This window comes from Scophthalmus maximus, chromosome 7 (assembly GCF_022379125.1).
Source record: "Scophthalmus maximus strain ysfricsl-2021 chromosome 7, ASM2237912v1, whole genome shotgun sequence".
Taxonomy (NCBI): Eukaryota; Metazoa; Chordata; class Actinopteri; order Pleuronectiformes; family Scophthalmidae; genus Scophthalmus; species Scophthalmus maximus.
Window position 1 is genome coordinate 16,362,024 of NC_061521.1, and position 17,117 is coordinate 16,379,140.

General features: G+C 41.4%; 1 protein-coding gene across 6 annotated transcripts in view; it reads left to right on the forward strand.

Annotated features, from left to right (window-relative positions):
• pclob (piccolo presynaptic cytomatrix protein b) overlaps positions 1 to 17,117 on the forward strand; it is a 52,214-nt gene that overhangs the window by 31,569 nt on the left and 3,528 nt on the right. The window contains exons 16-34 of one of the 6 annotated variants that reach the window (XM_035642680.2): positions 1,618 to 1,686; positions 2,007 to 2,033; positions 3,575 to 3,663; positions 3,759 to 3,834; positions 3,931 to 4,056; positions 7,398 to 7,506; positions 7,721 to 7,788; positions 7,891 to 8,129; positions 8,994 to 9,041; positions 9,141 to 9,271; positions 10,265 to 10,291; positions 10,690 to 10,783; positions 11,677 to 11,748; positions 12,159 to 12,447; positions 12,721 to 12,915; positions 15,042 to 15,183; positions 15,277 to 15,335; positions 16,270 to 16,407; positions 16,547 to 16,692. In XM_035642680.2, coding sequence (XP_035498573.2) covers positions 1,618 to 1,686; positions 2,007 to 2,033; positions 3,575 to 3,663; positions 3,759 to 3,834; positions 3,931 to 4,056; positions 7,398 to 7,506; positions 7,721 to 7,788; positions 7,891 to 8,129; positions 8,994 to 9,041; positions 9,141 to 9,271; positions 10,265 to 10,291; positions 10,690 to 10,783; positions 11,677 to 11,748; positions 12,159 to 12,447; positions 12,721 to 12,915; positions 15,042 to 15,183; positions 15,277 to 15,335; positions 16,270 to 16,407; positions 16,547 to 16,692 — 2,144 coding nt within the window. Of the gene's footprint in view, positions 1 to 1,617; positions 1,687 to 2,006; positions 2,034 to 3,574; positions 3,664 to 3,758; positions 3,835 to 3,930; positions 4,057 to 7,397; positions 7,507 to 7,720; positions 7,789 to 7,890; positions 8,130 to 8,993; positions 9,042 to 9,140; positions 9,272 to 10,264; positions 10,292 to 10,689; positions 10,784 to 11,676; positions 11,749 to 12,158; positions 12,448 to 12,720; positions 12,916 to 15,041; positions 15,184 to 15,276; positions 15,336 to 16,269; positions 16,408 to 16,546; positions 16,693 to 17,117 lie in introns of those variants that run through there. The other 5 variants (XM_035642681.2, XM_047333296.1, XM_035642683.2 and 2 more) reach the window with 5 other exon arrangements.

Here is a 17,117-nt window from a genome sequence, read left to right on the forward strand (position 1 = left end):
CAGTTGTTGTTGGTTGTCTGTTATTATATTAACCTTTGTCACAGTAAATGTCAAATTAGATGTTTGCATGCTCACCAATACATAATACTCTTGGCCTGAGTTTATGTATGTCACTTATCAGTTATATCCATCTTTGTTCTGTGATTTCATTAGCATGCTTTCTTTTTATTTTTCAATGTCTTTACTCCTTCACAGTTAAATCACCACTCTTAAACTTTAAGCCCAGTGGTACCAGCTTTGCTATGCACAAAATCTATGGGCTTATTTATACATGGTATCCATATCACAGCTGCCTTCTTAGAGAGAGAAAAGGATTTATAGAAAATCTGAGAAAAATATGTTATTGTCACCCTAAACAAAGTTCACATTCAGTGAATGCATGGCAGATATAATGCAGTTATTTAGATTTCACTCCTGCATTAATATTTATGTTACTTGTTTACCTTTTTTTTTCTTTGAGATACCAATATATATAGAGATACCAAGAGGTACTAAGCTTCATGTGAAGAATATAAAAAATATATATATAATAATAAGAAATAATCTACCTCATAAACATATTTCACAAAAACTTAAAATTACCCATACATACATATATGTATACTGTGCATGTTTGAAAATGTTTGGTTAATGTCATTTAGAATGTCTGAGATGCTATATAGACCATCTGGAAGCTGTCTTAGCCACTAAAGCTTGTAGTAGCAGACTTTTACATGAAAGTATTACTAGGAGTGTCTAGACATTCTCCCTTACTTTCTTCCAGCCAACCAATCTGCAGAGCAACACAGTGTCTTTGTAAGAAGTAGGTCGATGCCTCAAAAAAATTTTTTAAATAATATAATTTTCTAAGGCACCTTGTCAGCTATTTTGGAGAAAAACTAGTAGCAGTAACTTGAAAGGAATACTGCTGAATCATGGTCTCTGGATGTACTTTTATAACATAGCACTAACACATCAGCACGTCAGTAACACATCTACCAATGTAAGATTAATCCAATCAGCCAGAGACTTCCTCTCAAGGACTGTCATAAAGCTATGTGTACTGTTTAAATTTAAGTACGGTACCATATATTGTCCCATTCATGTGTTAACTGTATGTCTTTGTTTCTGTCTTTGATTTTCTATCTGTATCTGATTTTGCATCCTTGCATGTTGTGTAATACATGTTTTCCATTTCCATTTTAATAAAGTGAATGCTTTATGCTTGTTGGTTGTTGCTATGGATGTCTCATTGCTATGTGAGATGTCCATGTCCCCTAGTAATTGACAATAAATATTGACATGTATTATCTCCATGTTCATAAGAGTGGGATTGACAGGGTTCCGTAGATAATTTAATTATATAGTGTCTTTTCATTTAGTAGAAACAATTAAAGTTAGACACTGCAAGAAAAAAATCTTATTAAGGCCAGTGGTGCTTGCAAAACACTGGCCTGATTAGGGATACTTTTAATTGTTTAATGTCATCCAAATTTTTTTCAGGCAAGCATGACAGTGCATAAAAAATAAGTAAATTTATTTCTGGACCATTTATGAAGGATCAGTATAGTTTAATTGTAGATGAGAAGTTTATATGTCTCCTGACAACTTGTAAGTGTCCATCTGCCTTGATTACAGCACTAAGTGAGTCCATGCTGGCTTTGAACAGAGATGATGCCAGAATCTTTCATGAAAGTATCAGACACGGTAGAGTATCTAGTTAAAAACCCTTATTGTTATGGTATTACTATGGCTGTCTTACATTAATTGATAGATGGCTTTTGTTTAACCTAAAATGTATTTTCTGTTTAAATGCTTCTGCTTAAAATTGTTAACCGTCTGGCACACTACTTATGTCAGACTTGCAGTAATTTAAGGCATGAATCTTATATTGACTGCTTTCAGTGCATGTGCTGAAGTATACTCACCATACAAATATAGTTTAAGGACAGTTCCTAAAGTTTGTTAAATTATTTACCTTTATGTTTACCCAAATTAAAAAATATATATACAACTTTGTATCCCAGCTGGAGGCCCAAACTGGAATATAGAAGGTGAGACAGCATTCAATTCCCATGTAATTACATAGAGACTGTATGCCTCCATGCCGCATATCATGGTCTTCAATGATCCACCTCTCTGGTTGATTTTGTAAACCAGACTCATTCTGGAATGACCCACATCTCAGTTGTATACAATACATGTCATTTAGCAGATCTCTAGTCGTTGACACGTCAGATCCATTCTGGAATGAACCCCATCTCAATGGCACTAGATATCTTTTGTGTCATATACTGCATTGTAGTGATTTGAGTTATACATCATTCTTGAATGACTACCCATCAATGGTTCTGTAAGCATATCAGACCCATTTCCAGTATTCATGTTCATGCACTTTTAATCGTGTGATCGTGCATAAATGTTCCCACATAAATATGTATATATGTGATACAATTGTTATTATGCTTTCCACTGCACATATATTAAGACATAGTATCCAAATTCTGAATGTCTATGCTGCAACTGTTTATTGATTCTAGATGAGAATACTCTAATACTGACATGAACTGATAAGTGCTTTCTAATCTAAAACGTGGGTAATAGGCAAATTACCTTCAGCATTAATGGTCAATTTTCTCTTCTTCATTGTTGGGTGCATGGTGAAATTAGATAACTGATAATTCCAAAAGACATTTGGCAGATATGTGCACATTCCATTCTTAGTGGCAATCTATTGCATTGATCACTAAAGTGATGACTCATATCTAATGAAAAAAATGTACCACCAATCTGACTTACCATGGCAGGGTTAACAGTTGCAAACTGTCTTCTGATCTTGGGAAAAATTATAAAAACTTTGCATTAAAAGGTATAACATATTAGATAATGAATTTAGGGAAGTTTCATGGCACACTGCACTTACACTATACGTAAATACATAGTTCCCTTTCCCACCTATATGGTTTTTGATCCTATGCCATATGCTTAATTGGAAGGTAAATGCTTAAATACTGCATAGACATTTGCCCCCTTTCCCCCTTATATTAGTTTATAAATTAAAAATACAGAACAAACAAGTCAATAAAAATTGTGTTTATTATGATTATTATTAGTGTCATCGCCGTTGGAGTAAAAGCACAAAGTATCCTAACACCTAGTTTTCTTTCAACAACGTCTCATACACAGCAATGTAAATATGGACAAAAAAGATCCCTCACATCTGGAGCACTGCATGGCCTGAAAAGCATGCCAAACTTGAAACGTTCTTGAAAATGATTTATGTGTTTGCAGTGATCATTTGATCTCACAAACCATATGAATAAGGTGGAACATAATTCACTAGTCTTTGAGACCACCTATCAGGTGTCCTGTCAGGATACATTCATCCTGATAGGACATGTTGTATCTTCCTGCATTTAAGTAAGCCGGGATGGATGCATGGCAGACTTTCCTGACATATTTCCAAAGAGAGATTGCAAGATTGATCTCTGCCCAAGTAGTCATTGCCATGTTTATTCCAGAAATGTATCAAGCTACCAGGGATACAGAAGATGTGTGATTGTGTGTAACCACCCCCTTCTCCCTGCCTGCCTAGCCTACAACCTGAGAAGAGAGGATACAGATTGGTTTGACAAGCCAAGAGAAGGGCATCTGCGTAGTGGAAACATGTCAGACAGGAGACAGGTGAGATACAGGCTACCATTCATCTTTACACTTTGTGTCCTACCTGAAAAATTCCTTTGTGTGGTATTCTGTAAATTCTTTACAATCTCTCTCAGATGAAATTGGTCCCTTATGCCTTCCCCCACACTCGCATCAAGCTTAAGAGAGACCAAAAGGACACCAGTGTGTCAGGTATATGGCAAATGCATGTATACCATGATTATGCACGCTATCATTTAAAACCATTGTTTTGCTAATCAGGATTTGGTATGTTTATTTTTCCCTCAGGGAATGGACTTGGGATCCGTGTAGTGGGTGGGAAGGACATTCCAGGGAGAAGAGGAGAGATTGGAGCCTACATTGCCAAGGTTATCCCTGGTGGTGTGGCCGAACAAACAGGAACAATTGTAGAGGGTAAGAGAAGAATAAGAAGACGTGGTGGTATAAATAAGTTTTTAACCTTGGAAAGGAAATTTTTGGAATAGCAAGAAAAACTGACATGTTTCCATCCTTCCACAAGAACACATACGCAGTTCAAATATAAAGATATAGGAGGTGCATTTATTTGGGTTTGCTTGGTAAGATACTGTACATGGTAAAACAGATAATTTCTAAGAACTGAGTCATTAATGTTGTCTAAGTAAATATTTTAAGTGTTATTAATTCTAGGATCAGTGTAAACCATCAGTCAAAGTCCCTGTCTGAATCAATGAATTACAGATGGAGATGATCAAGTCTGCTGTAGCCTTCTATGCTGCGGTCTGTCGTGTTTTATTTCCCGAGACATCACATCCAAACACAGAAAAGGCCTGTCCACTCCCCCTCCACAGAACTGGGCTGTGTTAGTCAGTAAACTATATTTAGCATCATTATAGACACACAAATACACAACAGCATGCATACATAAACGCACATACACAATCATTTGCTTTATAACCCTTTAAAAAAAACATTCATTTAATTTAATTAATATTAGAGTTTTAAAATGGTTGATCTGTAGATGATTAATCTTTGTACAGAGAAGAGATGGGATATTAATTGTAATTCCCACTGCTTGAAAATATTTATGGACGAATTTGGTTCTGGTCTCTATTTTCAGTGGCAACTCTTTAACGGAAGGGGGTGAAGGACAGATCAGCTAATATATTTTTGTATGTTTGTAATGTATGGGGGGGATTCCTTTTTTTCAATAGCCTTCTAAGATAGACATGGTTTGACTAGGTTATTTTGTGGCATCATTAGATGTGATAAAGGCATATAAATTGTGGTGAGGCTGACAGTGTTTATTTTCTACCGTGTACTGAATTGTAACTGTGCAAATGTGTGATGTTTATGTTTCACTGAAAGAGAATGGCAGTGGAACATGCCTTCAGGTGGATAGTGAAATAAAGTGGGGGAGGAGATGGTGAAGTATACAGAGAGATCATGTGCTCTGGCTCGTGCAGAAGGGTATGGAGAGATATTAACTCAAGCCTTTATTGTCACAGCAGCTGGTGAGTTGTGAATCAAAAGCAGAAATCTAATCTGAAGACCAGGTTTCAGTTGTGTAAGTGAGGCATCCTACAGCTCCGGCCTTGGAGTGGATGCTTGAGTTTGCTGTGCACTGATTTTCTGTTTATTTTACACTGTTTGCGGTGGTGTGTATGTAATTGTATAATGTCAAAGCCAACATGAACACTTAAATCAAAAATTAAATTGGGCATAGCGTTAGTTAGTGCAGCACATCAGCTGACAGTAGAGATCACTACGTCAGCCCACATCAGCTGACGCCAGCCCACATCAGCTGACAGTAGAGATCACTACGCCAGCCCACATCAGCTGACAGTAGAGATCACTACGCCAGCCCACATCAGCTGACAGTAGAGATCACTACGCCAGCCCACATCAGCTGACTGCTCAGCTGATCCGCTTCTACGCATTCAATTGGCAAAGCTCACATTTCGCGCGCTATTTGAGCTGCTTGACCCCGCCCACTCTTCCCGCTCTCATCGCAAGCCACCTCTCACAAGTTATACCCACCGGAGAACAATGGAGTTGTTCGTGTCGACGTTTCCAACTGCTCGTCGCGTCGACTCGTCCTCGGGTGAGGGTCCTCGGTAGATCGACATCCGCGTTACGGATCATCGGCAGCGGAGGAGTCCATTACCGGACAGAGAGCCGCGTCCGATCTTCCTAAACTCTTGTGTCCAGGGAGCGAGCGGCGAGCACCGACGCAGTTGCTTCCGGGCCGACCGCTGCTTCACCGTCCGTGACAGCTCGCGTCTCTGCCCCTTCGCCGGGGTCCCCGACCGGCAGGAGGATCTCCGCCATGTCAGCTCTGTCCAGCGCACTGTCGCTCTGACTCAGGCGTTGCCGACCGATGACGTCACTGGCGCAGCTTCGAGTGCGTCACAATCGCAGGGAAGCGCAATCACAGACTGCAGTTCTAATCTCTCCAAATGTGAGAAGCCAAATCCCAGCAGCTCCTGTTGACATGGGCATCCAACGTCCGGGTGCCCGGGTCAAACCCACCTTTGAGAAATGTTCTGCGCTGACAATCAGTTTGCCTGAGCTGGGAAAGGCTCTTCAGGCATCACACATTATTTATTATTTGACCACAGCACTGATTCAAGGGTTCATAGCTGGTTTACAGTAAAGTGTCATTGTCTGCAGTAATTTTCAGTCTGCTTTGAAGGAGCCTGAAATAGTTGAGGCTTTATGAATAAATTAATTGAAATAAATAAATAGTAAAAAAAGATATACATATATTCCCAAGCCTGTTTTTGTTTTTTTTGCCTTTGCCCCCTCTGCTAATACTTAGGGCTGCCACCAGACCACTAAACTACTTATTCACTCCACGTAGGAGCAGCTACAACAAACATCAAGGGCCATCATGGATCATTCCAACTATATACAGTACAGTAAACTCATGCAAAAGCGTAGCAACAATAACAAAGAACAAACAATGCCACTCTTAAATAGCATGGACTGCATACCAGCAGAGTAATTTCCATAAGGTAGCCCAGATACGTGGATTTAAGAACTCGCCTCTAGTTCAGCTGAAGTCGCCGACTGAAGAATCGCCTCATCACAATTTCTTTCCATTGAGCTCATGCTCAATAGCAAGCTGCACGAGCTGACTCTTGCGACTGTGCAACAATGCGCGTCTGTCGTCGGTCTAAACATTCTTTAATGTAGAAAATAAACTTTTATACATGGCAGTTGATGCACCAAATGTGACATGAAGTTTAAGAGACAACAAGACACTAGAGATCTCTATGCCAGCCCACAACAGCTGATGGCTCAGCTGATCCGCTTCTACGCATTCAATTGACAAAAAGCTTATATTGCGCGCTCTATTCAAGGTGCTTTAACATTCCTACTCTTCTTGCTTTTACTGTACGCCAATTTGCAATTCGCCTCCACCCCAGCAACTCCTTTTCATACTGTATCTGACTTAATGTGCTCTCCCCATACCTCAAGCTTTTCACATATGCACGTGGAAGGGCAACGAGGTCCCAGAACAGAGCCATATACCGTCAAATATAGCTAACTGTGATTGTTGAAATGAATACATTTTGACTTTAGTGGTCCTGACTGAAATAACATTTCCCAGTGGCTGTACCACAAAATGAGGTGTTACGTAGGCTGCATTATCCAGAATGAATCATGTTTCATATTTAGAGATGAGGAGAAATGCATTTGCCCACAGGCTATAACATATTGTCTGGGAATGTTGTCTCTGAATCAGTCTTCTCACCCGAATCACACCACAGGAATGCAGGTGTTGGAGTGGAATGGAGTCCCTCTGATGGGAAAGACTTATGAAGAAGTGCAGTGCATCATGGGCCAACCATGTGCAGAGGCGGAGCTCTGCGTGAGACTGTGAGTTACATCTGTCATCATTTTCCTTCCATCCCGCTGAAACTCTTACATGTTTAGTCGCAATATGGTGACTTTGCACTCGTCCCCTCCCCCTCTCCTTTCTCCGCTACTCATTCCACATCCCGTCATCTGACAAATATCACTCAATGACTGATTACTGCTAAGATGCACTGGTTGATATTCCATTATAAATTTCCTGTATGGATCCAAACAGCGACCTTAATATGCTGTCTGACTCTGAGCACCCACAAGCCCTGGAGCACCATGTCCAGCTTAAGGCTGGTATGTACAAGGATTTGTTGTTATGTCTGCATGCATGCATGTATCTGTGTACCTATTTCACATGGACACAATGTGCATTACTATTCACTATTGTCTCAAAAGGTGGGCAGCGTTCCCCTGGGGTGGATCCTAATCAGTTGGCCGCAGAACTGCAGAAGGTGTCGCAGCAGCAGGCTCCTGGTACGGCGGGTACAGGGGTACTGCCTGGGGGGTTGGGGGTTCTCTCTGCACTAGAGCGCACTTCAATCCTCCACTCAGGTACTGGATCGGCTGCCTCCAGTGGTGTGCCAAGCCCTGGCCAGCCTGCTTCTCCTGCCATTAACAAAAAACAGCGACACAAGGTATAGTGGATTTGACCCGACAACATGCATTCAGTCTTCAGTTGTGTCAAATTCAGTGTACTACAAGAAAGAAATGTAAATAGTCTGTGACTGGCTTTTAATTCTGAGTTTTGTGTCAGTCAGTCTAGTCTGTATATGAAATGCTAATAAAATTATAATAATAATAATACAATTAAATAAAAAATAATAGTATGGGTCTGTATTAGCCTGCAGTGAAACCTTGATCCGCCAAGCTCCTTGGCTGCTGTGATTCCATTAGTATTACAACACACAACACTACAAAGGAGAGGTTGCATGTGAAGGTCAAATGGCGTGAGTGTGTTCACCAGAGAGTGACAGACCAATTATAATAGATCAAGAAAACAGTGGATAGAGTACAGTAGTAGAGTAGAGTGCATGACCCTGGCTATGGGTGCCTATACACATCAGACGTGTTTGCGTGAATGTTTCATTTTAAACAAATGTGCAAATGCTTGATATTTGGAAACATATCACATTTATAGAAAAAAATAAGTTCCATTATGTAGCACAAATAGAGATAAATACCTAGTTAAAAATAACCTATAGACAATTGACATGTATTTGTACTTGTACTTCCCAGTCAATCACAATGCAAAAACAGTCAAGTTTCTCCCAAGACTCAATAGACCCAATGAGGAATCTTAACTCTGCAACCCATTCAGCTGCTGCAATTTATATTTCATGCGAGCCCTGTGTACTGCAACCTAATCCTTAAGTATGTTATGAACTTTTCTTTGTTGGTCAAGTCCGGTCTGTCACCATTGTCTCTTTGACTAATCAAGGAACAATCATTAATAACCATTGCATGCCCTTCACCCTTCCTTTTATTCTTTCCTTTACCAGACAACAGAGGTGATGAATATGCCTCACCCCATCACTGGAGAAATTCAGGTACAAGACCACTTTCCAAAAATGTACTAGAACCACTTTTAAAATGAAGATGCAGCACAACAGATTGCCTCTCTTGCCACTCCTCTCTTTTCCCCTCAGCTCCAGATCAACTACGACAGAAACCTTGGAAACCTGATCGTCCACGTCCTGCAGGCCAGGAACCTAGCCCAGAGGGACAACGACGGCTACTCTGACCCCTTTGTCAAGGTCTACCTCCTACCAGGGAGAGGGTGAGTTCTGAGTGTGTTTGAGTGTTCGTCAATGTCCGGTCTGTGTCTCCCTTTCTGCTTCTGTGTCTGTCTTGTTTTCTCTCCCCCTATTTCTTTTTGACTTTGTATTGACTGTGCCGTGTGGAACTACCACCACTAACTACTTGAGTTTGTATGTGAGAGTGAGACAGGACCCGATATGAGGCAGTCATTTACTGTGTCATTTGATTCAGTCTCTATGAATCGATGGATGGGTGTTTTTGATGTCGTTTAACATGAGAGGGCTGTGAGAGGAGACGCCATACTGCTACATTACAAGGTGTCAGATTACCTGGTCATGGAGTACGTGTGTGCAAACATACGCTGTGTTGTTGAATTCACAAGCTCTTCCTACTCCGCCCACTTTTGACTTGAAGGTTGGAAGTAGTTACTTATACGTAGTATAAGTAACTACTTCCAAAAGTAGTATAAGTACTTATAAATACTAGTCTCGTCCCCTAGTGTTATATCCCGACCTTCCTTCTCTCATCCCTGTCTGCTCGACTGTCTTCAGGAGAGCCTGTGAATAGCAAGAGGAAAGATCGATCCAGCCTTTATCTGCTCTGTAACCGTATCTGCTCTTAGATAAAGATCCCATTAGACCTGTTTATGAGATTATAAGCCCTCGCTACCCACGCTGAAGGTTAGAAAGGAAAGCTCTGTAGGAGAGCAGATTTGTTCTCCGGCTGGTTTCCTATGAATAATATTTTTCTGAAGTATTTATCTGACGTTAGCATGAAGTCAGGTCAGAATAGTGACTTACTGTAATCATCGTGAGGGTTTTTGGTTTTGCGTCACAAACATCGCTTGGGCACAAAAACACTGGTACAGCGTGCGAAGAATATTGATTGCCTCAGATCTCTCTCCCCTACTGCCCTTTCGTTGAGCTCTTTGGGCTTCTCTGACTGGTTTTTGTGTTTTTGCTTTTCTTGTTTGTGATATCTGCCCTCCTCTTCCTCTTCTGGACTCCCTCAGCCAAGTCATGGTTGTCCAGAATGCAAGGTAGTGTGGTGCTGATCTTTGCTTTTAGTTGGTGTTATGTTTTTCTTTCTCTGAATTACTGTATGTCTCCAAAGTGGTTTTCCACCCTTTTGTTGTGGCCTTTGTTGTCTGTCTAAGTGTCTGCTCTAATCCATGGTGTTTAAGAAACACTTCTGTCATTGCTTTTTCTCTCCATGCCTCTCACATTTAGCTCGCCTCAGCTTCTATCTCTGAAGTAGTTTTGTGATTTTAGTCAAAACGTTTTCCACAAAAAGACGATGACCATTTTACAAACATCTATTCAGTCCCACATCTATTGAGTATATCGCCGTTTGGTGAATGTTTGCCGTTGGGTCAAGCAAGAAGCATACATTTTTAATTTCATGCTGGTTATCATTGTGAATATCCTGACTTATCAGTGCTGATAACAAGAGAAGGACCAAGTATGCCCAGAAGACAATGAACCCAGAATGGAACCAGACTGTTATCTACAAGAACATTCATTTGGAACAGGTACCGTTCAGAATACACCCATTGACACAAACACACACACACACACACACACACACACACACACACACACACACACACACACACACAGAAACTCTTTACTCTGACATGCTTCCGCAGTCACTGTATGTGCTGCGGGCCAGTGTTGGGCAAACTGGATGTCTTATACTCTTATTAGGATTCAGTCCTCGTGGTTTGTCCCTGGGGCTGTTGTCAGTATCCCAATTCAACCTCTTCTCGGCACTCTAAAGATTCAACTAACAACCATGATTTCTGCCCTCACACACTCAACACAGAAAGCCTAAATGCGAGTGGTTATAACAAAAAGAGTCAGAGAAACTTGATAATCGTGTGCTCGACTGTCACTCTTTTTTGGGCATGTTTTATTCTCGGATCTCTGGGTTTGTGAGGTGCACGTGTTGCTTGTGACAGAGACACCACCCAGACAGTGATTACAACTGTGAAGGATGAGTGCAGATGCGGTAGCTTCAGTGGTCAGAGAAAGGAGGCCTGTGAAGGCAGTGGGCTGCCTTGTGTTACATGTAATCAAGGCTCACTGCTGGCCTTGAAAATGCTGCTGCATTGCTCATTCACCCATACTGTACACACATACTGTGAAAAATTCCCAATGATACACACATGCATGAACATATACCGGAACAAACCAAGTCGGACGCAACTCCTCACGTCTCATTAATTTACAGCAAAGGATTTCCCTTTATTCTGAGCTGTTTTTTTCCCCCCAGTTTCCTGGCCCACATACACACAAACACAGGCAAACACACACACACACACACACACACACTGTTCTGCCTCACACATACAATGCATATTCACCGAAGATCCCTCACAATAATCCGTGCCCCTCACTCCTCTCCCTCATTCTTTCTATCCAGTTAAAGAAAAAGACGCTGGAGGTGACAGTGTGGGACTATGACAGATCATCCTCCAATGACTTCCTTGGAGAAGTGAGTGCTTTTGGGATTAGTATCCCGTGTCTAAAAATGTCAAAAGCATTTTGTATTTAACCCGCACAATGGGTTTCTTCTGCTTCCTTTTTGTTCAGTGAAGCAGGTTTTCATCAGACAACCCAATAATATTAGCCTCTCCTCTCACAAAGTCAAACTTTGCTTCACGCCTGTAAATCTGTATTGTGAGAATTTAGCACACGTTTCTGTTTATCTTGTCCTAAAGGCAGTGTGCATTGCAACTGTTTGGCAAATTAACTGTTTCCTTGCTGTGCCTCTTATCTACTTCCGTACAAATTCCCCCTCTTACCAGTGAATATTTCTCTACCGGTGCTGGGATTGATTCAAGTATCTATATATAATTCTTTTCCCCTGTCTCTTTCTCTGCGTGTTTGCTGATTGTGTCTCAGGTGTTGATTGACTTGTCGAACACTGCCCAGCTGGACAACACTCCTCGCTGGCTGCCTCTGATGGAGCAGAGTGAGAGTATTGAGCACAGCAGAGCCCATCATGGTACTCAAGGCCCACCAGGCTCTGGGTCAGGTCTGGGTCCTGGCCAAGGCCAGGGCCATATGTCAGGGCCTGGGTATGGTATGGGACATGGTTTAGCACCAGGACAGGGAGACGGGAGTCATGATTCACCCAAAAACTCTGTAATCAAGAGCAGAAGTCATGGAATCTTCCCTGACCCAGCTAAAGGTAAAACAATTCTCCTCGTGTTCATTACCAGTTATTCTGAGCAATGACATTTGCAGGTTCTAATTTGCGACAAAAACTGTATTTTAGGTGGACACTCAGTTGTCATAGAGATAAAGCTGTTACCATAGGAACCAAAATACAAATAACTTGTTGACCGCTGTAATTACAATTGATATATGGCACAATCAGGGCTTCCACGGTGCATGAAATATTAAGAATATTTAACAGCGTGTAACTTATTTTCATCTTTACCTCTATTCCATTTTCCTGCAGATGTGCAGATGCTCCCTTTGGAAAAGTCCCACAGCAGCCCAGGCAGCTCCAAGTCTTCCTCCGACGGCCAACTGCGCTCCCATGGACCCTCCCGGAGCCAAAGCAAGAGTAGCGTCACTCAGGCCCACCTCGAGGATGCTGGGATAGCCATTGCTGCCGCCGAGGCTGCCGTCCAACAGTCCCGTCTGCAACCAAGTAAATCCCACCCCTGCCCAGGATATACTTCCTGTGACATGCTTCCTTTTTTTTCCTGAGCATGCAACTTCTGAGAGCGTTTGATGAAAACCTGAACTGCTGTAATCACTCCCTTAACATTTTACCTTTGCCTTCTGCTTTCACCGTCTTTTTGTTTTTCTTTCACCATAAATTGATTAAACCCTGCAATCTCATAAATATAGTCACTAAACAAAATTCAAGACGTATGTAAAAGCCAAATAACTGACGTACTGTAAACAAAATCTAACTTGTTGTAAAAATCTAATTTCACTCAGTCCTGAAATCAAAAATGTTAAAATATATCAATCTGACACATTCAATTCACTAAATAGCCTAATTAAAATACAGCATTTGATATTGTCCATCTGTTTAGCATCTTACCTCTTTGGTTATATTAGCAGGACATGGAGGTGATGTATTAGTGTGAGTTATTAACACTGCATAATAATTTAACAACTAATATATATTAAAAAAACAACAACTAAGGAATAAATGTATATTATTGAATCCAGATTTAGAGCCCCACACTCCTCTGTTTCTACATGTTGTGTGCATGTGTCAGTCCCAAGCATATGGTTTCTACACATCCCCAGTTTGCAAAAAAAACAACAAAAAAAATGCACCTCGTATAGAAACCAAGCTGGGATGGCAATTCCTCACGTCTTATACCATATTAATATGTTTTAAACAACACATATTCATGTTAATGCACAGTCTGTAGTGTGATGCCCTCAAAACGAAGAGTTATGTTGTCTTCCCTTTCTGAGATAAGTGAGCCCAGTGTGAGAGCTATTTAAGCATGCAGTTGCAGCTCCCCTGGCTACTGCCCCCTGGCCACTGAGGACTTTGTGACGCTGCAGTCTGTCCATGTGTGTGTGTGTGCACGTGTGTGTGTGCCATATAAATGAGGTCAAAAGAAACACACACACACACACACACACACACACACACACACACATACACAGACACAGACATGTATGGCACGCAGAATCCCCTCCCTACCCAGCCCTTTTCTGTTCCCACCACCTAAAACAAAGGGGACTCAAATGAGAGACTGAACGAGTCAAACCAGGAAACACAGAAACATCGAGAGGTTCAAAAGTCAACAGGAGGCTCACTCTGCACTCACCGGCCAATGAGAGTAAAGCGGTCAGCTATCCATGAATGGAACACAAGTGTCAAGGGAAGGTGAGACAACATAGGATAATAGTAATAAATATGATTACCCCTTCTGTATTAACCATAATGCAATAACACTAAATAAAACTGATAGGAAACAAAAAAAAGTCCATAACACCACGTGTAAATAATTGAAGCATCAAATTAATTGAGATATTTCTCATTTAATGATTTTCATATATGTAAGTCTGTGAATGTCTGTGTACATAAGCACATATGCTTCATTCTTTTTGGTGTGGTTGATATTTTGATTTAATTGGCTATAAGATGGGAATTCCCAGCTTTTACTTTTGAGTCAAAAATTGTGTTTCGAAACATAATCTACAGTCACTTCTATTAGTCATCATTTTAAACCATATATAGGTTCTGAACACTGTCGGTGGAAGCAAAGAATGTTTCCACCCTGTCTAGACAGAAACATTTCATATATTCCCGGAACTAATCAAGCTCTTTCACACTGTATGGTATGTGCATAATTCGACAGGAGCCAGGAGCCAAGAACAAATAATGTCTAAGTCTATGAAAGAACATCACTTTCATTTCATTTTCATGTCTACACTTCACTTGGTGACCTTCATTTATTTCTAGCAAAGGGATTTGCCGTGTGTTAACTGAGGTTACACACCGTACTGATAAATTGAAGGACAAACTGTCATCTATGATGATCTGGTCCTCCCTTGATATGCTGTGATGTGATGCTCAGTCAAAGTTATGTGGGTGACAGACAAGCGTCACTGTCAGCGGGTGAGTGATGGCTGCGAGTGTGAAGTGTCTCGGCGTGTCTGTTGGACATGCATGCATGTGTGGTAAAAGCTGTGTCGACGGAGACACAATTTGTTGTAATAGATAGACAGATGGATAGATGATAGAAAGATGGATTGATTGAGAGATTTCCTCACCACTACACTTGTTTTTGCCGCCCTCAGGACCAGGACACCGGCTGGCCGACGTCTCGGGGTCAGTGGTGCTCTCCGCCCCCAGTCTTGTGGGAGACGCCTATGGAGGTCTGGATGGGGAAGAGGGGGCGGGCACCGGAGTGGACAGTGCCATTTTTCAAGTGCCACGCATGTAAGGCCGTATGTGGCGGATGTTGGCACAGAGATGGTGTATTGAGAATAAAGCAGCGCTCATGTGTTGTTGTTTTCTTCCCCCCCTTCACAGTGGTAAGACTATTCCTAACGGCACTGACAAAAACCAACTAGGGACACCAGAAAATGAAGGCAAGTTCCAGAAATGTCCTCTGTTCTCAAGGCCATGACAGAAAGGAAAACTTGATTCCTGTTCTCTTACTTGGTTGTAGGTCTCCACCTGCTGGATATTTTGAATAACGACACCGATAGTTATTTCTTTAGCCAGCCACTGGTTTGACCACCTCCTCTCTGTGTTTCCATGATGACACCATTTCGATTGTGGAGTTGAACGTTGTGTTAAGTGCTCCTTGTCATTTAGCAATACCTACCCAGCATAATGACTCGATGCACGGCCTGGGATAGTGGAGGAGAAGTGGATGTCACACGATCCCACCCACTGTCATAACTATATCTACGTGGCTCAGGTGTCACGATGCCAGCCTTCCCTCTCCAGTTTCAATTTTGTAACAGAGAGCCCAAGGTCATTTTAGGCTGCAGTCCGGCAGCTGTTACACAGATGAGGGTCATGAGGTCACATCCAAGGAGCCTGACGACTCATTTATCACATTTTACCCCGACGCTGTCTCAGTAAAAACCCTAAAAACACTACTGAGTGCTTGATTCCTCCTGTAGCGCATGGGTTCGACTCCGATCCTGGCCCTTTGCTGCTTGTCTTCCCCACTCTCTCCCCCATTTTACACTTAACACTGTCCTGTCAATAAATGTTCAAAAATGCCCCCTAAAAATATCTTTAAAAAAAACATTTGAATATCAATAGAAGCACATCACAGTCAATAAGCCTGTGAAACTGCAGATATGTTCTCTCCCCTGGTGATGCATGATTGTTATATTTATTTAAATAAGCTTAAGTGACGCTACAAGTACATGCCTTTCTGTGCAACTGTAGGAACCTGCCTGTGGACGCATATTACCCTGCACTATATACAGTATATAGAAATCTCCTTTACAACAGCTTTACTGTATGAACTCATCACTCGCGTCTCTCTTTCATCGTTGTTTTTAGCTGGTAAAACACAAGTAATGGGGGAGATCAAGGTCGCTCTCAAGAAGGAGGTGAAGACGGAAGGGGACCAATTGGTTTTGGAAATCCTTCAGTGCAGGAACATCACCTACAAGTTCAAAAGCCCAGATCACCTACCAGGTCGGGAAGTAGTGTGTATTTGTGCACACGCTTGTGTGGGATTTAAAAAAATACATATTTATTTATCTTTTATGTTCGATAGAATTGTTTTGTATTTTCACACCAATCCTTATTTGTCATTTTTCTAATTCTCCTTCAGACCTGTATGTGAAGCTGTATGTGGTGAATGTGGCCACTCAGAAGAGGATCATCAAGAAGAAAACCCGAGTTTGTCGACATGACAGGGAGCCTTCTTTCAACGAGACCTTCAGATTCCCTCTAAACCCAACGGGACATGCCATACAGGTACAACAGACACCCACACGACACAAGTGCAGCCACACAGAAACTACTGAACTGGCTCTGTCCAGCTGTCAAACGTGATGTTTCATACTCAATGACAGAAACAACCCAAAATCTCCATAATCGCTCATTGCAGTTTAACCCCGGATGTTTGAAACATCTGACGAAACATGTATTAAACATCATTATCATAGGTTTCATGAACTGGTCTGCTGCCTCGTGTAGCAGCAGCGAGGCCGAACCCCCTCCTGTGGGCGGCTGGATTTGAACATCTTAATGCAGCTGCTAATTTCTTATTAGAACATTATTCTACACAGACAGTTGCATTTAAATTACACTCAGTGTTAAATGAAAAATGAAATATAAAAATATGTAACAAATATAATTACATTTATTCGTTGTCCTATTTGTAATAAAAAATAACACAA